Below are 27704 nucleotides of genomic sequence, written 5' to 3' on the forward strand. Positions count from 1 at the left end.
CATATGGAGCCAGTCAAAACTAACAACACAGCTATCTCTTAGGAGTTTCATGCCCCACAGCCTCTATCTGTCATAGAGTGTAGAGCTAAAATAAACATATCTCATGGAGCTAGAGTGATGGTTTTAGACTTGTGCAGTGCTGATTTTACATGTTTAATAGCATAATAATTACACAATAACACAAATTATAAATAAAACTGTACAAAACAAGGTAAAAAATATATCCTGTAAAATCACTGCACAAACTAAATAATCTTCGAATTTTCAAAACTGGTTTAATTTTTTTTTCACTCTTTTTGACCTTTTTTTCTTGCACTCACCCTTTGTTTCCAACACAACTAACAGTTTTCCTTTCACTCGTGCTATCTTTGCTTGCTCTTACTCCTCTGCCGCCTACACTACACTTGCTGTACTTCTCAGTCCCCCGCCACCACCCGTCTCTCTCTCTCTCTTCCTCTCTCTCTCTCCCTCTCCTTTTCTCCCACACTCTCTCTACACTCTGACTGGGGTGTTTGCCTCAGCTGTTCTCAGTTGCACTGGGTGCCTTGTGGTGTTGTGACAGAGCTGTGCTGCATTGAGTGAGACTAAACTATCTCAAAGGAGCGCTAAGTAGAGTGAGAGACAAAAAAGAAGCCAAACCATTGAGGACTCACCAGGCAGATGGGATGAACAGCTGAAACAATTTGGACCAGTTTTACTTCTTGTGGTTAAAGGTGCGGCCAAGTAACATCATGGATAGGTTATACACCTACATTCTGCTCAGATGCCAAAAGTGAAAGGTAGTTAAAGCATAATTAGATTCTCTTAGTGTTCAATGTGTGACTAGCTCTAATTTATTCTCCTTTTCTGAGACATTACAGTTTGTTCTGTTAAGTTTGCAGCAAGGAGTCAAGAAATCACAGTTCCAGAGGCAGCAGTCCATAAACTTAACTCCCCTGTGCTGGATTCTATTCTTCTTTAGTTGGACTCTAATTTTGGCTTTGACCTGTGGAACAGGAAAAGTTTTTTTTTTTTTTGCTCTGGCAGGACTTGTTATGAGGCAACCTGGACTGACTCACCAGCATTTCATTGTACTTACTGGACAACAGGACTGTTTCTTGCACTGCCACCGTTTCCTGCCGAACCCGGTCTGAGATTGCCTGGCCAGGGGTTGTTTATTTAAAGGACTTATCTGGAGTTTTTTGCCTCAGGACCATGGGGATTCTCTGGGGTGCCATAACACTTCTGTGTGGGGTAGCTGTGCTTAGAACGGAGGGCAGCGGACCCACACAAACCAAAAATAACGTGCCCCGGCTAAAACTCTCCTATAAAGGTATGTCTGAGATTTCTATTATCATTTCCCTTATTTCTGTTGTTTTCTGCTTTGTAAAACTTATGAACATACTGTATCTCTCTAGCTTTACCAAGTTCACGTTTCAATGTGTTTCAAATACTGTGTAAAAGGGAGTGAGATTGTTAAACTCTTCTGAAAAATAAAATTACAAATTATAAATTCTTTATTGAGTAAGTGAATAATTTCTTTATGATCAAGACATTTACTAATATGGGCAATAAATGTGCATTAGTTCTATTGTATAAAACATAAGGCAGGTTGTTTGGAATTTGTATAAGTGGATATTGTTTAAACATTTTCTGTACAACCCCTTTTCACATGAAATAACTAGATTCATCTCACCTTGTTCCAATGACGAGCTTCTTGCCATGTTCAAAATGTTTACATTATGACACAGCAATTATCAGAAGCTAATTAATTTCACATGTTGATAATTAATTATTTAGACCTATCACTCCAATAATTGATCAACTGCTGTTGTCTATGTTGCAATGGAGAAAAGGCAGATTCCCAGGCTGCATCATTTGTCTTCTCACATTTTTTTTATTTTTTATTTTCCTGAATGTCATTTTTTCTGCTCCATTCTCTCCTGAATGGTAATTGTACTCAGATGAATGGTGAACGGTCTGTTTCAGCAGATGGCTGTACCAAAGTGAAATGTTTTTCGCTTAGCGCTGGGGGATCCATAATTATAGACATGAGTGTGCCCGTACGCAGACACACTTGCATGCATAAATACGTTGCCATCTGCAGAAAGCAAATGATACCTGCAAGGGTATCAGTCATTTGAAACCACATGCTGTCAGTTTGGTGAAACACGCCCATACACTGAAATCTCTATTGAAAGCCCCCCAGGTAGCAATTTGGCCAGCTTGCTTATTTGGGCTGCAGTCTCTATTTTTAATATTTGATTCTGCCTTAATTTGAATTTTGGCTGCAGGGGGCAACACTTTGCTTCCCTGTGCTGACTGGGGAGTTTTAATCTAAGTGTAGTCAGCAGGTACTTACTGTGCTGTGAAAAAGTATTTGCCCCTTATAGATCTCTCATATTATTGCTTTTTCTCTCATTTAAATGCTGCAGGACATAAAACAAATGTTAATATCAGATAGTACATAAATAAATGATTACATTCAGCTACAGAGTGTATGATTTTTGAGTTTGAGTCTATTTAAGTACATTCTAGAACATCTTAATTTTAGAGTCCAAAATTTAGCTTTTTTTTTTTTTATGTTTCAAAGAGGTGGGCTTCGTGGTAATTTCAGGTAATTGTCCTACTGAATTACTCAAGTTTGCTTCAGCTTAAGGTCGGAAACTAGTGGCTTGACAAAGACAATAAGGATTTTTGGGTAGAGAAGAGAAATTGTGGTTCCAACAATTACATATCATTCAGTACCTGAAGCAACAAAGCTTCTGAGACCATTTCCCTTTGCTGTGGCACATTCCAGCTACTGTAATGTCTGAAAGTTCAATTAATGACAAAAACTGGACTGCCTGGTTAAATAACAGTCATCAAATAGAATATAATATATCATAAAGTATATTGAATAAAAATATGTCTCCTGGTAATTACCAGTATGTAAAATTAAATTAATTGTCCAACACAAAAATAAATTTCTCTTAGTCTTCTCTTGCATCTTGACAAAACTGGCAGACACCAAACTGTTTATTGATTTATATCAAGGGAGATTACACATTTTACGTATCAAAGTATTGGCAATTTTTTCCAGTTTAATTTAAGCCATATTTTATAGAAGTTGGACAAGAAATAAAGGCTCTACAATGTTTGTGACAATTTGATGCTCATTCTGAAGCAGACCAGTTATTTACTAAATACATCTGCTGGTGTGCGTAGCAAGAAATAGCAGGTAACAAGTGATTTTCTATCCAGTACTATTCATCAGTGGTGCTCACCATGCATAGCTTGACTCGTGGTTGTTAACAAATTCATGAGAAGTGTAGACTGCCTAGAACAGTTGGTGGTCATGAAATTTTGTAGCCAGTTACGTTTCTCCTTAGTTCTTTTTTTGTTTGTTTTTTACTCTGGGCATGTCTTACTTATGAAATCCTTTAATCAGCTTCATGTGATCAGGTTTGATTCAACACTTAATGTGAGGTAATCACATTTTTATTTAAATTAAGGCTGGTTTGGGCAGCTTTTTTCCCCAAAATAAATGAAATAATCAGTGAAGACCAGCATATAGTATTTACTTAGATTATCTTTGTTAGATTTTCAAATATGCTTGATCTGAAAATTTTCATTGTAACAATGAAACAAAACCAGAAGAAATCTGGATGGACAAATACTACTTCATGCTTTTTCCTTCTATAATGTTCATGTGTCCAATCGGGTGCAAATCTGGTTTGAATGGTAGTCTAGTATTTCAATTGATCTGGTAGTCACATTAAAAATCACATGAAGTCAGTTGATCACAAGTTGTTCATTTCATGCTTATAATTTTTGTTCCACCAGTGAGAAGCAGATCAACATTACTCATACAAAAGTCAGAGTATTCACCTGGGTGAGAGGATGTCAAGTTCTTAGGGAGCAGCATCTGATCAGTCACACATGGGATGGAAAGGTGAAGGAGCTCTGACCTCTACAGGTCATGGAGAATACCGGGAACATATTTAAAGTTGAGACTATGTGTGTGCTTGAGTGTGTGTGTGTGAGAGAGAGAGAGAGAGAGAGAGTACAAATCTGCAAATTTCTCACTTCTAGAGTCTTTGCTCCTCTTTACACAACATAGAAGTGAACCCTACCAACAGCAATCTACATACAATTGTACCACCCTCTGCTGCGAGACACATAATTGTTGAGTTCATGGATTACAACTGATCTTTAGAAATAAGGGGTCTAATATGCAGGATGAGAAATAATGGTACTACATGAATACAACATTAAGTACAGCTGTATCAACAACTGGTGATAATGAGGATGTGTAAGTAGGGAGCTGGGGACTAAAAATGAACTGCAGAATCAAACAGGTTTAATGTATAGTATGTTATGCTTGGGCATATATTACTTCTGAGGTGTACTCACACCCTGCAGATGAATTGGTCCTTTGGGGGGAGCAAAGAGGGATTTATAGTTTTGAGGTTTGTGGGTCACAAGAACGAAAGCACATGTTGTTAGCTGTCAAGAGCGACACTTGAGTTTGTAGGTTGTGGTTGTTCTGCCAAAAGAGCACTTTTCTTCTTTCCCCTCCATCACTTAAACATCTTTAGTCAAGCAGAGCTCAGAACTTGCATCAAAAAGCACACAATCTTGCTCTTAAATACCAGAGGGCAAAAGGAGCAATGAACTGAGAATGAAAACCACATTCCTCTGCAACAGTAAGGCATTTTTTGTTCTTTGTTTTCACTGCAGTGTAAAATAACCCTTGACCAGAACTGGAGTATGTAGAAGTTTTCCAAAAACACCCTAAATGCGCATTGGAAATACCATAGCAGAGTTGGGTTTCTCGAGGTGTGTACAATAGTCCGAGAGATAAAACAATACTCTTCTTGAGATTTGTGAGGTGTACTCACTCTCTTGTGTTCCCCAGATGTTGCCCTAATAATCTGAAAACATGGTGAGCATTTGCTTCACAGTATCCTGGTTTTTGCTTTAGAGTTACGGCCGGAGACTTTCAGATCAGTCGTTATGCCAGTTCTGATTAAAATCATGAATACTGTACAGTGAGAAGATAGCTGCAGCCTGTTTAAGAATGCTTACACAATCATGACTGCCAAAGGATATTGGCTCAGAAGTGAATGTGTAATGTGAGACATGTAAAAAAGGATGAGGAAAAAATAGCAACACTTAACTAAAAAAATCGTTTTATGGTTTATGATGTAAAAGTAAGCCATTATATATTATTAATAATTCAGTTAATAGTATTACACAGTTTAAAAGATGGTTTCAAAACGTGTAGAAATGTTTACAAGAATTTAATTGAAAGCATTATGATACTAAATTACTGTTGAATATTGCTGTTGGGATATTGGATATCATTTGAAAAATGTGCAATAAAGCAAGAGCGGTTTGCATTGTTTCAGAAAAGAAGTTTGTTTGCTTTCTTACCTGACAAGGATTAGATGACCTCACTGACGCCTTGTGCTGTTTTCCCTGAGGTATTAGGGAATCTGTGGCTGCAGAGTCTGTAAAATAACTCAATGAAATGTTTTTTTATTTTTGCTCTTTATCATGTTGTAGTGCGTTTGAACACCTTTGATTTGAGCTGAAACCCGCAATAACTGCTTATATCCAAGATCCTCCAAAATGTCTAAAGGTTTAATCAAAATCATTTCTTACTCCATGTGTTGCCCCAAGGCCATGGCTTTGTAGATGGCTTAGTCAGTTATTATGTTGAATAATTTTGTCTGAAGGCCTGCTAATGCATATTAATGTACTTATGGATAACCTTATACGTATAAATAACCTTCTAGATAAAGTCATAAAGATTTTAGATAATCAATAATTAGTCATACTGAAACTTTGATTGTAAAATGAGTCATGACTTACTATGTCACAAGTGATAGCCTCTTGAGGGTTTTGAAAATTACAACATTCTCACTCTGTCAAAAAAAGTCTTAGAAAAATAATGAAATTAATTTTTTATTATTTCATCCTTTACAAATCTTAATATACTAAATTTACAATGTATGCAAATAGTGTTAAAAAGAGTGCTTATTTTACATTATAGCTCAGGAATTATATACAAAACTACATTGTCTGTGTCTTACAAAGCACTTAGAAAACATTCCCTGTGCCCTCCAGAGAAAGCAGAATAGAGAAAGACAGGAAGAATGTAGGGTAAAAGATTTTATTTATACCAGTCTCTCAAGGGAATGTTGGTTCTTTGCATCCATTCCATCTGCCCCCTTATTGTGCTTTCTCTTTGTCTCTTGCTTTCTATTTCTGACTCCTCTTTGTCTCACTCTGAATAAAAGAGGAATGTTGATTAAATATTCGTTTTACTATTTACTAATAACTTTATGTTTCTTCCTTGAGAAAAAAGTATTAAGAGACACAATATGTGCAGTTGCATGAATAGTTGCACATGTTTTTTATTTCAATTATGGGGTGTAACAGAACAGTCTACAGGAGTGCACTGGACACATTTTAGAAGCCACTCATTTACACATCCACCTGCTTGAATGGTCATTTCTTCCTATTTGGTATTGTGAAACTGTTGAAACAAAAACTCAACCAAAACAAGTTTTGTGTAGGATCATAAATTCAGGCTCTTGGTTTTAAAGTTGCAGCTTAAACAGCAGCTAAATAAATGCTTCTTTATGCATGAATACCCATCTGATACGTTTATCCAGAGGGGACACTGGTTGAGACATGTATAGGCCACTACCTGTAGAGCGACATGGGAACATCCTATTTTTTTTTCCTGTAACACACAACCAGCCAACTTGATAAACATACATTACACACTTCCACACACAATTCCCAAAGTGTATCTGTCTCTGACTGATTGGGTTCTAATAACTTAGCTGTAGTCTCTGTTGAATGGTTTGTTGCCATGGACACTTCTCCCTTGGATAATTTTGCAAAAAACCAGTGAGGTGTGTAAAGAGAATGGAAATGATGATGTGGTCCTCTGAACTTGATAAGCACAACCATTGTGTGAACATTTTTTTCTTTACATCAATCAATGTGTTGTTTAATTTGAATATGTGTTTTCAGATGTTCTCTGTCTTTTCTTAGTCAAAGTTGCAGAGAGGCTACTGTAAAAACAACATTACTCCTTCAGAGTACCATAAAACGGGAGCAGTTATATAAAAAGCAGAGATTTGTTTATGTAAACCAAAATAACTAATGAAACTGTTTCCCTCCCCACCCGTAGAGCTATTTAAAAAGGATTTACATGCAAGTAGAAAAGAAATATGTCTTGAAGAAGTTAGTAATTAGACTACAACAAACTGTATACCGGTCACAAAAGAATGGAAAACTAAGTTAATCTACACATACACAGTGATTAGGATATACACCACATTTCTTGGATTTTTCATCTAAAGCCCAAATCTAGCCACTACTTGCTGCTTTGAAATGAGATTTTTAAATATGAGATATAGTATTAGCTTTTGCAATGATTATTCTGTGACATTGCCTTCACCCATTTCTACACTGATGATGAATAGATGGATGTATGGATTGTTTTTGGTGTGATATTTAGGTTTTCTTCTATGTTTCCTTTTTGGAAACAGTTGCCCTGCTGCTGATTTTTTCCAGTTTTTTAGCTTGTCTGATTGTTGATTAATAATTTAATTGTGCATCCATTTTTTAAATTATTTGCCACTTTTAATTGGTAGGTCTATTTTAATTTACCAGCTGTTTTACTATTTGTTTTATTTTTATGTATATGGTTGTATTTTTTTCTGTTTTTTTAGATGTTTGCTGTGTTTTTAGATTGTTAGTAATTTGGATGGGTAGTTGATTAACCTGGTATAAACCAGACCGTATGATTTGCTTCGTTTGTGGTGAACATATGTGTGAAACCTCAGCTATTGAGAAATGATTGCATGCTGGAGAGATAGACTCTTAATCACTAACATTTGATTAATAATGAATAGACTGATGTATTCATGATGTATGTAATGCTGCAAAGTTTAACTGAAGATGCCAGCACTGCTAAGAAACAAGACGGCTGCTAATGTTAGTTCGATATTTGGGAGTGTGGCCAACATGGACAGAATGACTTCATCCATTTCCACTATAGTTTGCCATTGCCAAACTATAACCATGGCAAACTACAATTATAACGTGAATGTCTTCATTCACAACTTAATTTTCTGTTCACTGATTGGCCTGTTCCAAATTCAACCAGAGAAATCCCTCTCAATTGTAGAAACCCAAGACGGAACACTGAAGAAGATGAGAATCAAGTGGAATTGTGTAGGAAGGCAATGGGCAGGGTGGTAGTTGATATTTAATGTTATTTTTATTTGTATGTTTTGTTACTCCCTTGGTTAGTTGCATATTTTTAGGTTTAGTCATTTATTTTTGTTTGACATTGGTATGTTTGTTTGTTGGTGTATTCATTAAATACACTTTTTTATTGGTTAGTTAGTTGTTTAATTTGCTGGATAGTTCACTCTGAATTCTGTTGGTTGCTCTATTTTATAAGTTCTCTTTAATAAAAAAATGAAATGAAATTATTTTTTGTAAAATTAACTATACATTTTTGTATCAGGTCATTCCCAATTGCAACTGTTTTTTTTTTTTTTTACTGAGAGTGGTACCTTTTTATTTTACTGAACTTAGATGCTTATAAAACTGGGTGTGTTTGTATAAATCAGACAATGAAATTCAAAGATAACAAGCAGATCTTTCAGTTGACAGAATCCAAACAGTGACTGTATTAGTTGGAATAGGAAGGTAAAAGTCCTGAATTCTGTCCAACATAAATGTTTTCGTAGGAAACTGAAGTATTCCGTTCAGGTGAGGCATCTCACTGGTATGCAGAAAAATGCCACACTGGAGAGCAGGTACAAAAGCAACTGGCTGCTGCTACCACAGACAATGAAAACACAATATTAGGGTTATTCTTCTAAGTAGCTATTCTTGAATATTCTTAAAGGTTCTGTAAAAATCAAAATTTTAAATATTTAAATAAGTTTAAAACGCATTAATATTGTTATTGTAAATTCTCAATATTATTCTATTCTTTTTTCAGTTTCCCAAGAATTGGAAAATAAATAAAACACATAAGCTAAATAATTTTTGTTTTATTTCAAGTCTATAAGCTGACACTGCTGACTTTTTATCTGAAAAATGCTTATCAGAATGGACAAACTGTTAAATAAGTAAAGTAGTCAGTGTGACGCTCTCTCTTCTGTGATGGGTTTTATCTCTTACGTCAATTTTTCTTCATCTTGTCTGTCTCTCGGGCTCTGACATACTTCAGAGTAGAGGGCATTCTCTTCTAAAACATTTATGAGTGATTCTGTTTGTTCCTTCTTTTCTTACTAAGAAATAAAGAGATAAATGTAGAGGATGCTGGAGGAAGGATTTTTTTTACAGTGCTTCCAGAACTTTCTGCAGTTTTGGGGTGGTGGCCAGTTGAAGGGAAGAGTTCTGCTCTGGAATTACTTTATTGGCGAGAACGAATTGTCAAGAAAAAACTTATATTGTGTGTGTCTTTGTGTGCCTTTAAATGTTACATTAAACAGTATCACAATCCCTGTCTCAGATGTGACGTCTGGGTCAGTAATTGAATTAAAGATGTTAGGCAAGTCTTGATGTCTTTTGGGGAGACACTAAAGAATAAAATTAAGTGCCAAAAAGTTAGCTGAAGAGTATTATAAAGTGTCCTAATAACTGATGTACTCAAGGAAAATATTGCCATTTGATCTGAAGATTAGAAGAGTTACACAATATCCCCCTGTTAGTCTGTGTACTTCTGCCTGGCAGCTCCTATTACAGTTAAATCTCCATGTAGACAGTCTGCTTTTTGGCTTCTAGTCCTGGCTGTACCTGTTGAATCCACATTTACTTGGCAGACTCTCCCTATCTTTCAACTTGGCTTGTGTGCGCATTTTCTAGTATTATTTTTTGTTAAAATAAACTTATGAGAAGAGCAGCAGCATGCCTGCAAAATTCATTTTCTCAAGACAGAAGGTTTAGCGTATATGTATTGTGTCACATTTGCATCTGGTATGTTTTATGTGTAAACAAAACCCCACTGTGTTCAAGATGTTCTTAGGATTCCTTGAAATTCAGTGAGTTTTGACTTTCCTCATCTTATTGTGATGTTTTGTTAAGTTTGTTATCATTGTAGCATACTGATCTTATTTTTCCCTCCACAGAGATGTTGGAGACCAAAAATCTTGTGACATTTGAAGGCCTAGCTAACAGTTCGGGTTACCACACTCTCTTGTTGGATGAGGAGAAAGGAAGGCTCCTGGTGGGAGCCAAGGATCACATCTTTTCTTTTAACCTCCTCAACATAAGCAAAGACAAAGCACAGGTAAAGCATATGATTTGGAGCCCATGCACTTGCCAGTTCATTTTATTTCTGACTTTAAATCCGTTTCTGACCAGACCATTTGTCTCGAACCAGAGTGCTGGCTTCAGGTATCTTAGGATTCTTATCTCTGAATCTAAAGAAAAAGTGCTTCATGTATATTTCAGATGAGGGCTGTCTCACGCAGTCAGGCACTGTTCCAGACATGTTAGCTGCACTCTGCACACCTGGGTGAATCATGTCGTAAATTGAAACAAAGTGGAGAACAGACTGCTTTGTGACCCCTTCAACTCTCATAAACACACTTCCATGCACACAAGCTGTAAATCACTAACACAAAATAATGATTCCAAGTGCAGGGAAATGCTTTTCTGTCTTCAGCAGAAACATGTTTGTGTTCCAGATCCCCTGGACTGCTTCTCCCACTAGAAGAGATGAATGCAAGTGGGCAGGGAAAGATCTCCTGGTAAGAGCTAAAGGCATCCAGCTATCACGTGGATTATTTTCATGGAAACCTATGAATATCTATTTTATGACTTTCACCAAAACCCAGACTTTCAATTTTTTCTGTTTTCGATCATTTCTCCTTATCTGTTGAAAATCTGTCTTACACATCGCTAAGTTACGATAAGCCTACTTAAGATGTAGAGTCATCACTGAGATCCTTAATTAAACTATAAGAATCTGGAAGTCAAGCCTTTATATTTCTTTGTTTCTTTGGTTTCCTTTTTTGTTTGTTTTTGTAATTTTTACTAGAATATGGCGGCCATGAAATCCAAACCACATCAACACTTCAATAAACACAACCACAAATTAAAGGAAGGCACAACATATTCAAATACACAAAAATATTAATTAATTAATTAAGCACAACTACAAATAAAAAAAAACACAAAAAGGAAGAGGTAGGTACCAGCAGGAAACCTAAGAGAGTGCTGATTGGACAACACTACGTTTGACTTTAGAACCAGAAATTATTCTGGCTTAGGCACATTTGTTGATAATATGAATTTTGCAGGTGATACAAATGTAGCTACCGCTATCCATGACTATTTTGAGTCGGGACATACAACGAAGCTTTGGGCAGTACATAGCGCTGTGACTGTCTTCCTGCCTATCTGAACAAAGACAGAGCAAATACCAGAAAATATTCCATCACCCAATCATCAATGTCTCAGGTTTCATACTGAGCCCTACCTCCTCTGTTTTGTTAATGTTGCTGTGTTTTCTTAAGTTGAAATTCTACATAGTTAATATTATCGTGTTTTTCAATTCATAGTTGTGTTTAGAGATTTGAAGTGGTTTGCACTTAAGAGTGACCGTAGATTATTCTCTGTTACTAGAATTTCGGTCAATTTATTTCATAATGTTAATAATTTTCAACACATTGCAAACCTCACAATAAGGTTGTAATTTTCAGATTAAATAAAATAAAAAGAGAAATGAAAAACCATGGAATTTAAAAACCACATAATACGTCACAGTCCCATGGCTCTTGGTAAAAAGGTCTCACAGTTTTCAGAAACCCAATGTAAATACACTTACTGTTTTGAATCTGCTTTCCTTGAAGTAGTATTTTTTCCCCCATCTTTCAAAGGCCCTCCGGCAAAAAGCTTGGATGTAAGATCATATTGATGCTGTTTGTGGCTTAGATTTTTTCACTGGAATAGGGCAAGTGCCTTCGGCGGTCAGTTCGCCTGCCTGTGCTGGGGAGCAGAAGGGCAGGGAAGTCTTCTGTGTGTTTTCTGTAAACGATTTGAAATGTATAAGGAGGCACCCTGAGGGATGGTTGTCTTTTATAGAGCTAGATGAGAGTGAGGGGGAGAGAAAAGGAAAGGGTATCCATAAATACCCCATTATAGTCTAAAACAAACATTTCTACAATGTAGTGAGGAACAAAAGAGGATTAATGGATGTTTGACATTCAGAAACATAGTTGAAATGCAAGCATAACTGAAATATTAAAATTATTTAATGAAAAAATACCAATGAATATAAGGTGGTACACATTACCGTACTATTGTATGTATGATTAAGTTATGAACATGATTGTCATGCAAATATATGTACAACAGCAGTAGCTGGTTTTAAAGATAAAGTTCAACACATAATAAAACTTCAGATTTCAGGAGGCATCCTCTGAAATCCTAGCAGTAATTCACTTTATATTTACAGCTGCAAGACTATTGTAAAACAAACAGAAGACAAAACAGAAAAAAACTATGAGAAAAGTAGACAAAAGTGTAAATGCCCTGTTGCTTGAATCAGAAGTTAAAGAGAAAAAATAACTTTTTGTCTTAATAAATTTGAACTTGCTGTAATTTATGTTCAATTTGAAACCCAACACATTAAACTGTTCAGAAACTGCAACACAATAATTACTGTGAAAATTTTTTGTTTGCTCTATGTCTTTCTCTAATCAGAGAGAGTGTGCACATTTCATCAAAGTACTGCAACCTTTCAACCAGAGCCACTTCTATGTTTGCGGGACAGGAGCCTTCCACCCTGTATGCTCCTACCTGGAGGTGGGCAAGAAACCAGAGGTACAGCTTGGATTTCTGTTCTTGTCCATATCTGCTGCCACACACAACAATACACACAGGAAAAGACTAGACAGGCTTTATGTTTTAACTAGTTGTCAGTATTTCAGATTCTTTTTGGTCATGTTTACATGGAGATGTTGTAACAAATAAATATAAACAGGTTTGGTTCAATAAAATATGAAAAAAGCTTAGAAGAACATTAAACACCACATATCAGTTCATTTCTCTGGTGAACTACTGCGATGTTGGACAGTGTATGTTTACATGAAAGTCTGTGCATACTGCTCATTTAAATTTGAGAAATGAGAATTACTCTCCTCTCCTCCAAATGCCAGACCTATAAATGTGAGTTTCCTCTAATTGGGTGGCAATTTACAGACCATTAGGGGAAGGAAATGTCCCTGAGAAAAGCCATCAACTCTGCGTGGATCATAAAGTAGAAACGCAATTCATTAGTGTTGAGGTCACTGAGCAACAGTGGTTAGAAATGTTGCCTTCGATTCTGTTCAATGGCATTATGCTGCTGGTAGTTTCCCTTCAAACTGTGTGTAGAGTTTGACACAATCACCGACCCTTTTCATCATATGTAATGCAGAGTAAAAGGTGAACCTCTGGATTACAACCAACTCTGTTCAGTTGAAACCATAACTGAAAATGTCAGCTATCTTCATAGGAAACATGGTGGTGGAAACATCACTCTGTGGGTTACTTTTCCTCAGCAAGGGGAGAGAATCTGATTAGTTTATGGGTGGAACTAAATACAGGACAATACTGTAAGTAAACCTGCTATAGGTTGAAACAGACTAGATACTGAGGAGGAGGTCCACCTTTCAACTTATGAAGGAAAAGTTTAGATTAAAGTAAATTCATGTGTTGAAATTCTCTAGTCAAATGTCAGATTTTCTAATTGAAAATCTAAAGCTTAAGATGCTTTCCATCCAGTCTGAGCTTGAAGTATTTTTTTTAACTACATTGTACAAAAGTGGCAGCTATATCTTCATAAAATATTGCTGCTGTAATTGCAGTGAAAGGTGGTTCTACAAAATATTGACTAAAGGAGCTGAATACAAATGCACGTTATACTATTCAGTTTTTTTTTTAATTAAGATTTTGTTGTTTTCCTTTTTTCATAGCTATGTACTGTTTTATGATGGTCTGCCACATAAACATCAATTGAAGCTTGTGTTTGTAACATGTTTGTAACAAGTTCAAGAGGTCTGAAGACAGCACACTATAGACAACACATTTAGCTGTCTTCAGTGCATATGCAAGGAAATGTTTGATAAATATCAAACATTATATTACTCAATATTTGAGCACAAATCTGTAAAGAAAAGAAAAATTCATGTTAAAACCCTCTACAAAGATTTCACAAAAAAAATGAAAAAACTGCTACTTTATGTGTCATGACGTGTTGACAGCAACTGGAGAAAACTCTGTTTCTACTGGAGCTCTTGTTTTGTGTGTGAAATTTATATGGGCAAGAAGCTATGTTCACTGTCTGTGTTTGATAGTATGCTATAATACCTCACTGATTTCCTGTCTTCATGTGTACACAGGATGGTGTTTTCAGACTGGCGCCCCATGTAGAAAATGGCAGAGGGAAGAGTCCCTATGACCCTAAGCTCCTCACCGCTTCAATGCTAATTGGTGAGTTTATGGAAAGATACGGAGTGCATGTGTGCAATAAATCCCTGTGAAGCCCTGTGCCTTGCTCTTTCATTTCAGTGGGTACACAGAGTGTGACGTCAATGTAAATAGCAGAACAGGAACATCCTTTGCTGCTTTGTATTTACACACATAGAACCTCTCATTGGCAGGACTGTAAACTTTATTTCAGTCTGAATCTACAACATTTAAATGGTGCACATGTGTGGTCAATGGTACTGAGTCTATTTTGCTCTAATTCTCCCTCCTCCCATTTTCTGGCAAATAAAGCAGGGGTGTATGAGCATGGTATTTCTCTTTACCCCCAATTATGTGTGATCATATTGTGTTATACCACCTCATTTACCCAAGCAGATGGCTATTTTCCAGCCCATCACCCCTTATCTCCTCTTCCTTTTTTCTCTCCTTTTTCTCACTAGCATTATTATGTACTCCCCTTGTCTCACACTTCTGTTCTCTCCCCCAGCATCTGACCCACCATCCATTCATCCTGTCCTCACCTCCTTTCTCTGCCCTGCCTTCTGTTTTAATGTCGATTTCACACTCCTGATGTTTGTTATGTCTTTGTTTTCCATGGACGTGAAATCTACCTTTGCTGCTAAGCCCCCGCTCAATTCCTCGGATTTCTGAACAGAACCCACGGGGAAAAGCAGGCGGCCTCGTCTCACGTTACTGTGTTAACACTAATCAATCCTCTCTCTCTCAGATGGGGAGCTGTATGCTGGAACATCAGCCGACTTCATGGGGCGGGACTTTGCCATCTTTCGCACTCTTGGCAAACATCATCCTATCAGAACAGAGCAGCACGACTCCAGGTGGCTAAATGGTAGGTTTGGAGGACCCTCTGCCTTGATTTGTCTCTTAGCTTCAGTGTGAACAAACTACCTTGGACAATAACTAGAATTTTGAGGGTTAACTTGCCTGTTCACCAATTCATACTTCCATATCATGCTACACATCACCATATCGTCTGTGTTAAGCATGAGGAAACCACTTCATGCTCATTGTCCTTAAATCTTTGTTCAAATTTTCTTTGTAGGTGAACTTTTGTCTGAATTCATGGAGATACATAGTTGTAATATAAACAGAAAATAAAACTACTCAAGTTTTTAATTTGTATTTCTATGCTACTATCTAAATTTCTATTAAAAAAACAAAGTTGGAATAAATCTACATTATCCTAAATCCTCACATTTTGTGCCTTTGCTTCCAACATTCACTGCGAGCTTAGGAATCTTGGGCTGTAATGTGTGTTAAGTGTGTGCATCTAATGGACTGAGACTCCAGTTCAACAGGCTCAATTTATTTTTGATATGGAAAAAGTGAATTTTATGATACTGTGAATGAATTAACAATTACACAATTCCAAACAATAGTTTTGAATTAATATGACATATGCCAATGTTTTGGTTAGCTATATTGTGCCGCCATACTCCTGAACAGACAAAGAAACTAAACAATATCCTGTTGGCAGATTCTGTTTATGGAAGATGCTCCCTAACCTTATAGATTGAGTTGTTTTATAGTTAAAGTGTACATGATATATGAAAGAATATGAAAAGAAATTTCTAAATGGACTTATGGTAATTTTTTATTTCACAAAAGCCTGGAATTTCAACAGGTAAGCATAGAGTATTGAAAGTCGGTGAGTATTACATTAGTTTACCTGACTCCTTCTAGCTGAGGAGCACCAGCCCGTCTCCATGTGACTCAAAATACTGCCTTTCGTACACAAAGAATGAAGAATAATATTTGTTTCAGCCTCTCCACATTTCAGTTTTAATACAATTTCTTTTTATTATTCCAGACACCACGCAGCCCAGAGGCACATGTCTGAGTTCTGTAGCTGTCATTATAAATTTAAGTCTCAAGGGTAATCTGCAGTGGAGGATATATGCTCTAGTTTTTTCTTTGTCTGGCTTTTTATGATATTTGCTTTCTGCTTCATCTGTTCCACCCTTCCTGTCTGATACATCATAAGTATGTGCATGAGTACATGATTATGTTGTTAAATGAGGAAGCAAGCTTTGAAAAATACAGAACATCAGTCCTGGCAAATGTGAGCTGGATGCACGTAGTGACACGGCACTTTAACACATTACCATACACCTAAACAGTTTTTAATAAGTGATTAATAAACTATTTAAACATTTTACAGATGGAATTAGATCAAAAATAGTCTCTGATATGTTTCTACAAGTGATGAAGTTTGCATGCCACTGGTAGGCAGCACTCTTGCAAATTCCCCCCTTTTGCGCCATCTGCAGACCTAACCTTCATTGCCGAAAATGGTTCTACTTTGCTTGTTTAGAGAAAAAGACTAACTCTCAACCCCTGTTATAAAATTTTAATAGATCACTAATATTCTAATTATTTAACTTTTTCTGTCCATGACTATTACCTGTCCTACACAAAGACTATGTTCAGTTGAAGTGACTTCATCTGAATAGTTAGCTGAAGTGAACTCTCAGGTGAAGAAGGGTGGGGCTAAATCATATATAAATATAAATCCTATTTCAAATATATATTTTGTGCTAATTTGAAAAGTAGAATGAGAACTGAGAGCAACTATATACATTTATGAGACTTTAGAGAGTGATTAGACTGAGCAGAAAGAAACACAAGTGTGCATCCCCACTTTCAAAACTGAGAGAACGTCTGTTCCTTTAGCTCCTGTGGCCATGGGCCTATGTATGGACTTTTTATAAAATATTAAGTGAATACATCTTTGACACTAATTTGTCTCTTCTAGATCCTAGATTTGTAGGTGTCCATCTGATCCCAGAAAATGACAATCCAGAGGATGACAAAATCTACCTGTTCTTTAGAGAGAATGCAATGGATGGAGAACATGCTGGAAAAGCCACATATGCTCGCATTGGACAGCTCTGCAAAGTAAGTATGGACATAGGCATGTATACATTAAGACAGGTCATCAAACAGGAAAAGTAAAAAGAAATTACCACTTTCAACAAAGACAGAAACACAATCTCCCCATCAGTTTGAGAAACAGCTTTGGGGTCTAAAAAAAAAAACCCTTGACTGTTAAATGAGTTGCTTTCCATATTGGTAACTTTCAGGATCTGTAATTATTTTCAGCATAAAAAGATTAGGTTGTGTTGTATGTTGTGCAATCACCTCTAAAGAGAGAAACTGAAACCCGAGAGAGAGTTGAAATGTCACCGGAATATGATAGGCTGTGATGGCAGCAATGCCGCCCCAGTTCTGACTCTGCTCCCTCTGAGCGCAAGTGTCAGATTTCATGGTCCACATCCTTCAAAATCAGTTTATTTCAGATCTAATGTCCAGCCTTAAACCCCTGCTTATTGCAGATCAGCCTCTTTATAACAGCCTGATCACCAAGAATGTTTGGAATCTGCTGTCCTCAGCAGAAGACAATCCTTTCATTATGCGAGTTGTGGTAATAATTTGAACCCATGCACATTTGCACACATTTTAATTTGCTGCTATAAATCAGCTTACATGGAATGTGTTTGTATGAGAGAGCACAATGTGAATTTATGTTTGCGTGCTGCTTTAAGGAAACAAACACCGCTCACTGAAGTTTGAGAGTGTGCCAGTCTTCTAACTCAAACACCTAAAAAGCTTTTTGTCACTAAAACAGAATTTAAGAATGAAGCTTCAAATCCTCCAAGATGAATCGATTTACCATATGCTTTATGGACCATATTTACTTCTACTGGAGTTTGACACTAAGTTTAATTTTTATCATCGATCACAATTTTGTGGACATTTAACGATAATAAGATTTTATAAAAACAGTTTTACTAATTTGGACTTTTCTTCAGGATTTATAATGTAATTATACTGTATTTAAGAAAAAACATTTCAAATTTTGAGTAGCCTTCTTGCATTCTTGCACAATTTTCTGCAACAGAGCTTGTAGGACAGGGTTTTCCTAATTTGAAACAATAAGAAAGCTTTTAAACAGTCTCTTGCATCTTGTGTTACCAATTAATGCAATATTTTATAATTTGACAAAGGCTATAATACCAGACATTAAAAGTAAATTTCTAAACAGTTTTTTTTCAAAGCGAAGTTACAATGGCAAGATTTAACTTTTCCAACTCTTTCCATCTAAGTCTGCATAGAATTTACCTTCAAAAGTAAGCATGTATAAAACAGCACAATGATATTAACTGTACATGCCAGTCAATAGGCTTAATTAAAGATAACACATTCTTCATTATGTTCTTGTTTTTGTGTTCTGAGGGGAATTTAAATAACACAAGCTTTACATTTTGTCAGCTCCATTTACATTTAATGTTTTATGCAGATGAAGAAAGTTAGTTTGTTCAAAACATTTCTTTTTTTAAAAAGATGTTAAATATAAACCACTTATCTGAAATATAACATGTAATCTATCTTTTAGAATGACCTTGGGGGCCACAGGAGCCTAGTAAATAAGTGGACAACTTTCTTGAAAGCCCGACTGATTTGCTCTGTGCCGGGCAGTAATGGGATAGACACACATTTTGATGAACTACGTGAGTGATTTATTCTTATTGTATGACTAAGAAGAACCAATATTTTGTTTGGTGCAGAAAATCTGTAATCTGTTTTTGCCTTTGTTTTCATTTTAGAGGACGTCTTTCTCATAAGCACTAAGGATCCTAAGAGCCCAGTAATTTATGGAGTATTTACAACTTCCAGGTAGATCACAAAGTCTTTTACAGGAGATTATATATATATATATATATATATATATATATATATATTTATATATAATTATATTTTTTATGGTTTATGAACACATGTTTTATTTGTTACTTATAGTTATCTCATTTATTATTTTCTGTACAGCAATGTCTTTAAAGGTTCAGCGGTGTGTATGTACAGCATGGCAGACATAAGAAGAGCTTTCTTGGGTCCATATGCTCATAGGGACGGACCCAGCTATCAGTGGGTCCCCTTTCAGGGACGTGTACCCTACCCCCGGCCTGGCACAGTGAGTCCGTAGCTCTGTTTACTGAGCTTAGAGTCCAACAGGACTCCCTTTGATTTGTGTTCCTTTAACAGTTAATATTATGTTTTTTTTTTGTTTGTTTTTTTGTTTTTTTTTTCAATTCAGTGCCCTAGCAAAACATTTGGTGGATTTGACACAACCAAGGACCTTCCTGACGAAGTGGTCACTTTTGCCAGAAGTCACCCAGCCATGTTTAATCCTGTCTATCCAATTAATAATAAACCAATAATAGTCAAAACAGATGTAGACTACCAGTTCACTAAAATGGTAGTGGATAAGGTGGAAGCTGAAGATGGCTTGTATGATGTCATGTTCATCGGCACAGGTAAAAAAAATAAAAAAAAATTTAAGACAACTCTGCAAAGCTAAATAAATCACTGTCACTATAGCAGGGTCAAAAATGTGAACTTTTTCTGTGCCTTCTCAGACATGGGAACAGTTCTGAAGGTTGTAGCCATCCCAAGAAATTCATGGCATGACCTGGAAGAAGTGTTATTGGAAGAAATGACTGTATTCAGAGTAAGATGTTCTCCATGTCATCCGGTAACACTTCCTTGGAAACAATAGAATCAACACTCTCTGTATAATTATTGCTTCTCCTTCTTTAATTTTTTAGGAACCAGTTGCAATTACAGACATGGAACTTTCAACAAAACAGGTACAGATTTTTATTCATCATATTTATATATGTGATCTAAGTGTGGGCAGTTTTGTTTTCACAAAGAATAACGTGAAAGGCCTGTGCAATAATGGCCTTTGACAACTGTTTATGCATGACGTTTGTTTTAAAAAACCTGCCCATAAAGTTTTTTCTCAGAGGTAATACGCCTTCAGGGCAAAGAGACAGAACAAAGAGAACTTTGTCTCCACTATTTAAAGACTTTGAGATAAGCTCCCATGTCATCACATAAACAAACCTAAATTGCTGGCTTTCCAGTGACAGTTAGCTTGTAAGCTGAAATGACAGGGAGATGAAAACAAGTCAACTAATTGACAGGTAGAACAATTCTCCCTAAATAGTCGACAAACATTTTTAAGACCTGAGTCAAGGATTTTGTTACTTGAAAAACTATGCTGCTCACATGAACTTGGCTTTATTTGCACAATATTATATATATATAATAATTACAATATGTACGAAATATTTTACAATTAAAATTGTACAACATTCCCCCTGCCCTAAAAACCCCCACTGAACTTAGTTTTCCAAATCATGAGTAATGTAACAATGACCATCTGGTTCCTTTCTCTTTATAGCAACAACTCTATCTTGGATCAGACATCGGTGTGTCTCAGATGCCTCTACACCGTTGTGAGGTTTATGGAAAGGCCTGTGCTGAATGTTGTTTGGCGAGGGACCCTTACTGTGCATGGGATGGCACAGAATGCTCCAGATACTTCCCAATGGCAAAGAGGTAGCACAAACAAACTTTTATTTATATTTTACCATCTCATGAACATCTTCTGCAGTGAGGCTAGTCAAAATTTCAAAGATGGTTGTTAAATTAAGATACATTTTTTTAATGAATATATGCTACTTAAAAGCTGATGGTACTTATTAGTCGATCTATCTCCAGAAAAAAGTTAATGGGATTTTGCACAGTTCTGATGTAATGCTATCATTGACGCAAATGTAATTATTTCTTTACATTTGCAAGAAACTCTTCCTTCTCAGGAGAGTGTCTATGTTATGTTTGGCAAAGAAAATTGTGGACTTTTATGGCTGTCATTCTGAAATCAACAAGAACAGTACAAACATAAGCATAGTGAAAGTAAACCTTTTGATTGTTTTCTTTTTTGATTTTTCCACAGTTAGACTCCAACATTTGAAATTTTATGGCATTGTGGTCAACATGGGAGCTAAAACATCCTCACACAATCTCAGGTTTAGAACAATATAAAGTAGATGGGCGGATCTCACCAGTTCACGCGTTTCCATAGCTGCTTCACATATTTGTGTATAGAAAATATCCTGGAGGTACTGTCTGATACTAATCAAGATCTTCCTTAGCATCTGTACTCCAGAAAGATGACAGCATGGAGTGATTGATTTATGTTAAATTCCATCATTCACACCCCGTAATTAAAGTATTTCAGCTAAGCCATGGGTTGCCTGCTGTTTATCTGTTTATGTTGGCCTGCAGTTTCGCTGCACACCCAAAACTCATTCAAACACACGCCTACACCCCCACACACGCACACCCCTCTCTCTCACACTTTCAAAGTGGGTGTTTCTGCTGACTCATGAAGTTGTTTATGCTTGTGTTTTTGCAGGAGAACAAGACGGCAAGATATCAGGAATGGAGACCCACTCACCCAGTGCTCAGATCTGCAGCAACAAGGTCCTTAAAGAAGAAAACATTTAACTGTGATATTCATTGGCAATTCTAATGAGCAGAGGTTTTATTTCCTGACAAAACCAAAACTGAAATCTCAGTTTGTCTTTTTTCTGGTGGTGTGAAAATCAACACTGGTTCATTTGAGACTAGTAATTAGCATAGTCAAGATTCCCTCAGGCCTCCACACTTTTACAGAGGTCTTTAGTAGGCCGACATGTTGTGATTCAAAGTCAAGATTCATTTTCTGCTTTAATACTGTATATTCATTGCCTCAATTATATATATATATTTTTCTTCTCTTACTTAGGAAGAAGAGCATTAAATCCTAAAAGTACATAGGCAATTAACTGTTATCTGCAACACTATTGACTGCAAACTTTGGCCAAAATATAAAACACATTAGAGAGGAAATAACTGTACGTTTATCTTTTAATATAAAATTACCACAAAATTAACTAGTGAAAATATATCAAATGTTTTGCGCTGACAGACATACATTTTCTGAAGAAAATCATTTATATGCTGAAATAAAATAATTCCAGTTCAATTTATTCCAAAGCCAATAGATGTTTTGCAGCAACTTAACTTGCTGTATATCAGGGGGGATTTCTTTGTACTTTCAGTAATTATCTTGATAAACAGTCATAAAAATGTCATCAGATTTAAATTATTTGTATTATTAATTTATATTATCACTAAAATGGTAACACTATTCTTGTCAGAAAACTCAAAGTGTGTTGTTTTTATTGTTGTCACTTTTTCCAAGTAACATATTCAGAGAGATCTACCAGAAAATTCCCAAAACAAATACATTTGTAAAACTAGTGATAATCTTTTTTTTTTTTTACCAGATGAACTCAGCGGACAGGCAACCGTCCTTGACAGAACTGTCTATGGTGTGGAAAATAGCAGCACTTTCCTTGAATGTGTGCCCAAGTCCCAAAGAGCCACTACATACTGGCAGTATCAGGGCTCCGCTGATGACCGCAAACAAGAAGTAAGGATCCTTTGCTTATCTTATTCTTAAACATTCTGTCTTGTTTTAATTTTCTGAGACACTGAGCTTTCAGAGCAGATAAATAGTGATAAATAATTCCATAATATGAAGACGTTTGAATAAATTACTAAGAAACACATCTTATCATTGCTTAATACCACTGCTGACTCAAATAAAATTCAGTTTATGAAATTAAAAAAGAACAATGAGCAGCATGGCCGATTAGATTCTTGTGCTACAATAAGTGTTAATAGCTCATTTTAATGTTCCGAAGTTTCTCATTCGCTCTGTCTCTTATCACTTCCAATTTTCTCACTGTTCAGATCAAGTCAGAGGAGCGTTTCGTTCGAACAGAACAAGGTCTTCTGATCCGCACTCTTGACAAGAAGGATTCAGGCATCTATCTGTGCCAGGCAGTGGAACATGGCTTCATGCAGATGGTTTTAAAAGTTCACCTTGAAGTGATTGACGCAGAGCGGCTGGAGGATCTTTTGCATCGTGATGAAGATACAGCTACCACTGTCCCAGCTCAGGACTTTTCTTTGTCTAGAGAAACTCCCAGTCAAAAGCTTTGGTACAGGGACTTTCTGTCTTTAGTCAATCACCCAACTCTGAATAGTGTTGATGACTTCTGTGATCAAGTTTGGAAAAGAGAGAGAAAGCACAAGCGACAGAAAGCTCACCATGACCAAAAAGTGCAAACACACCATCATCATCATCAGCAGCAGCAGCAGAAGGCTGCACCGGGCCCTCACAGCAACATGCATGCTCAAGGCCTTGCATCCAAGTGGAAGCACCTTCAAGAACGACAGAAGGGTCGCAACCGCAGGACCCACGAACTGGAGCGGGCCCCTCGCAGTGTCTGACCCATACAGTTTGACTTTGACCACGATGCTTCAGATCACTCCCAGATCATATTCTGTATACCTTAAACTGTTTGTTTTTTGAAACATACATATCCTACACACACTGAACAGAAAAGAAAAAATAAATAAATAAATGCTGCTCTTATCTGCAAACTAGTGTGATCCAAGTGTGGGCAGTTTTGTTTACAGCCCACAGGGGAAGAAAAAGGATCCTGTTGTATCATCGAAGACCATTGGAGCATATCATCTCTGCTGGCCTCTGTGACATGAACAATGCAGAGCGGTAGGGCCACTCCGCACAAAACAATGGACAAATGTGCCCATCCTGTAAACATGACTGGCAACAAGATGTGGTCATTGTAATGTAGTTAGATGATGTTTCTAAGTTTGCAAAATGCCTAAAATAACTAAAACTACATACTGTATTTTACCTCACACAACAATGAGACCGGGTGAAGTTGTTTATGAGAATAAATGAACTTGCAAGTTAATTATATAAACAAGTTACACAGTTCAAAAAATGCAATGAGAATTAAAGTGCATTACAAAAGTATTTATACTCCTTAAAGTTTTTCACATTTAGTCATCTCATAATCAGAGACATCAATTTATTTTAGTAGGCATTCTTCTAATGAATAAATGGTACTGCATAATTTGAAGTGTAAGGAAAAAGATACACGTTCTAATATAATAGGTTTTGTTCCAGGAAAGATATCTCTACACCATTTTGCTCCCATGTTTCAGTGTAGGGAAGAAATATTGAAGTTCTTTTACAACTTTCTTACAAGATCTTTTCCCTATTAATCCTTAAATGCCAGATTTTGTGTGTTATGTGCCTAAAAATGTCCAGTTGTCTTGTCGACATATTTCCCATGTGCTGCTTATCTGTGCAGCTCCTTAAGACATATCATTGGCCTCTTTGCTGCTTTACTAATTTACCCTCTTCTTCCTTGACCTATTACTTTGTGTAGACGGCCATGTCTTTTTAGCTATGCAGTTGGTGCCATACTCTCTAAATTTTTGAATGACATATTAAATGTTGCATACTTTAACTTTGCCTTAATCATCTTCATGATGCTGTCTGTGCGCTAATGTTCTCTACCTCTGAGTAAACCTCTGAGGCATTTACAGAACCATTGTATTTAAATTGAGTCCATACATGCAGTACAATGATTGTTAAGACTGGGGACCTTGAATAAATCATTTTAATCTCCAGTAAAAATAAATAAATAAATAAAAAATGGCTGATACATGGAGCTTTCACTACGCATGAGATAAAATTATACTATCAAATGTATTTGCAGGATAAATCTTTTAGGTTTACATTATTAAACAAAATTAAAATCATGTATCTTCTTCCTTCTACTTTTTCATTCTGCTCTACTTACAAAAAAGTGCTAAGGTGATGAATGTTGACACTTGTAACGTCGCATAGCAATGTGGAAAGGTTCAGTGAGTATAAATACTTTTCCATGGTGATTTCGGAAGCAATTCAATGAACAATTAGTTTTGAATGAGTCAGTGTTAAATGCCTGACAACTGCAACTGAAAATCCAGTTATCATTGGTTCTCCAATGCAACTCCTGTCAGCATGTGTAAATACTGTATTCTATAATAATCTCATCACAAGAAGGGGAATGAATTTCAATTATCTAGTTTGTGTTACTCGCCCAAAGTAGAAATCTACTTATGAAAAATAGTTTGCAGAACATTTGTAAACAAGAAAGTTTTGTACTTGTATGTGTATTTGTGTGTCCGTGCCCTAGATAAGCTTCCTAGACAAAGACATTTTATTATTTTTCATCTGAATCGTTCCAATTTTAGCATTTTGAAAGCCGCATTGTCTCACTTTCCAAATGCTGAGCAGAGTTCTTCCATGTTTATTTAATTATTCTGTCAGTCAGCTTTGTTTCTACACCCATGCATATTTATTGTTATACATTTCTGTACATTGTGATATATTATAAGCAGGCATTTTTTTCTAACTTGTTTCTGTTACTGGACCACTTAGGTAAAAATAAAAATAAATTTCATCACATGTAGAAGATTTTAAGTATTTTATTAGTTATCACATGCATTAAATGTCAAATGCATTGGGCAATATGCCAGTAGACAGTAATGTACTTTTAACACATCCATATTTTATGCAGACATTGCAGTGTAACACAGTAAATTCACTGCATGTAGCATAAGAATAAAATTGATTAAAACCATCACTGAACAGTGCACAAACACAAAACCTGAATGTAACTGTGAAAAATAAATACTATGGTCTATGTGAATCAACTATACCACTGTGTAGTAGTGCATGTGAATACTGGTGTAGTGTTTTTGTTCTATCATAGCGATGATAAACTAGTCTAATGTTGTCACCTTTAAGCTGTTTCTTGCTTATGCTGTAGTACACAATAGGAACGATTTGAAAAATGCCTTCCTGCTTCTGTTAGTACTCCAAACAGTGTACATGTTATAAACAGGAACTCAACAAGATTTCCCCATGGATCCCAGTCTCCTCATGCCAGTTTATCTAATAATGGACAATGATAATTTTCGCTTTGCACAAACACTGCCCTGTCAGATGACTGCAACTGTGTGCAAGTTTCATCCACTTTTGGAAGGAAGATGAGAAGCAGCTGGAAGCGACCTTGGGAGATTTTTAGTCTCAAAATGAATGAGACAAGCTGAACAGCAGAGTGGTGGATGCGCATGTGATAAGATTATCATTATGAGGAGGAAATATATGGGGCCTGTCGGATGAACAGTGGGAGTGAGGAAATTAAGTGCTGCTGTTGCTGATTTTTGGCATGATGTATTCTACTGATGTAATAAATGTCTCTTCATGAAATGCTGTATTCATTAAATCTGGTTTTGATAGTTATAGGACGTTTATACCATTCTTGTCCTTTCTGTGTCAATGAAACCAAACTGAACAAACTCAGAAAATGTTACATCCATTGAAATAGTTCATTCCTGCAAAAGCATGCATTTAATTCTTTCCATATATTTAACGTTATGAACAAAAATGTGCCTCTCTCCCATTGACAGCTAGAGATAGGCACCAGCACCCCTCCCGGCCCCAATGGGGTAAGGGTGTAAAGAAGTGGATGGATGGGTGGACAAAAATGTAAATTTTATGTGATAGCCCCAGAAGTACCATACACCTGGGAAGTGAAATTAATTTGGTTTCATGGTTTTCAAAAATGTTGCTAATAAAAATGAAAATCTTGAAAGACTGATAGGTGTTCATGTTCAGCCTTCTATAATTTGATGACCCAAATAAAAACTAGTGCAAAATATTGTATTTCAGAAACCTAATTTGTTAAATAGGGTTCATTATATTAATGAAAATGTCTGTATTGTAAAGGATGAATGTTTACTACAGTACATTAGAAACAGCATCACAGGATTCATGAAGACACCAACAAGTCAGAATTTACAGTGTGGAGATATTTAAAGCAGATTTAGATTATAAAGTGACATACCATGCTGGAAGTTTCTATTAGAACATGGTTTAATCAATGTTTTGAAAATGTGAAGCTCAACTGCAAACCTACTGAGACATGACTGATCATACAAACCGACAAGTCAGACAGAGCACTGATCAAAATAGCAACCAATAGTTATTAAAGAGCTCAGGCAGGTGAATTAGTTGACAGACCAACATATATTTGTGCATTGCACAATCTAGCCTTTACAGAAGAGTGACAAGAGGAAAGTCATTGTTGAGAGAAAGCCATAAGACCTCCTGTTTGCAGTTTGTTATCTAGGACCAAAATAGAAACAAAACAGAGCTTTCTGATCCTGCAGGCAAAATAGCATGTGTAGAAAATTAACCTGTACTTTATATCATCTTTAAATCATCATCTACATTGTATAACATGGTCGTGGCGGCATAATGCTGCAGGTATTCTTTAGGAGGGAAAAGAAAGTTCAGAGGCTTGAGATGGAGCGTAATAGTGCAATTCATCTATAAATTATGTTAGAGGCCACAAACGACTTGAGTCTAGGGTGAA

The 27704-nt window shown here is 36.3% G+C and overlaps 1 protein-coding gene across 2 annotated transcripts; it reads left to right on the forward strand.

The window, feature by feature from the left end:
• The first annotated feature begins 516 nt into the window (after positions 1–516).
• On the forward strand, positions 517–26582 carry sema3a (semaphorin 3A). 2 transcript variants are annotated; one of them, XM_023344576.1, is made up of 18 exons: positions 517–779; positions 875–1312; positions 10134–10294; positions 10695–10757; positions 12715–12834; positions 14394–14484; positions 15209–15328; positions 17255–17397; positions 18896–19010; positions 19107–19176; positions 19327–19471; positions 19595–19814; positions 19917–20008; positions 20106–20147; positions 20747–20904; positions 21764–21831; positions 22680–22825; positions 23149–26582. In XM_023344576.1, the coding sequence occupies exons 2-18, from the start codon at positions 1195–1197 to the stop codon at positions 23689–23691; spliced, it is 2415 nt and encodes an 804-aa protein (XP_023200344.1). In that variant the 5' UTR covers positions 517–779; positions 875–1194; the 3' UTR covers positions 23692–26582. The 2 variants fall into 2 exon arrangements, with proteins under 2 accessions (XP_023200344.1, XP_005802106.1); XM_005802049.2 differs by having other exon boundaries at positions 1191–1312.
• Positions 26583–27704: the final 1122 nt, after the last annotated feature.

Source organism: Xiphophorus maculatus, chromosome 2, assembly GCF_002775205.1.
Source record: "Xiphophorus maculatus strain JP 163 A chromosome 2, X_maculatus-5.0-male, whole genome shotgun sequence".
Taxonomy (NCBI): Eukaryota; Metazoa; Chordata; class Actinopteri; order Cyprinodontiformes; family Poeciliidae; genus Xiphophorus; species Xiphophorus maculatus.

Bases quoted from the DNA above. Each gene is read 5' to 3' on its own strand.
- sema3a (XM_023344576.1), top strand. From the start codon at position 1,195: ATGGGGATTCTCTGGGGTGCCATAACACTTCTGTGTGGGGTAGCTGTG. The intron at 15,329-17,254 runs GTAGGTTTGGAG...TGTCTCTTCTAG, and splicing joins CGACTCCAGGTGGCTAAATG to ATCCTAGATTTGTAGGTGTC. The intron at 19,472-19,594 runs GTGAGTCCGTAG...TTTTCAATTCAG, and splicing joins CCTACCCCCGGCCTGGCACA to TGCCCTAGCAAAACATTTGG.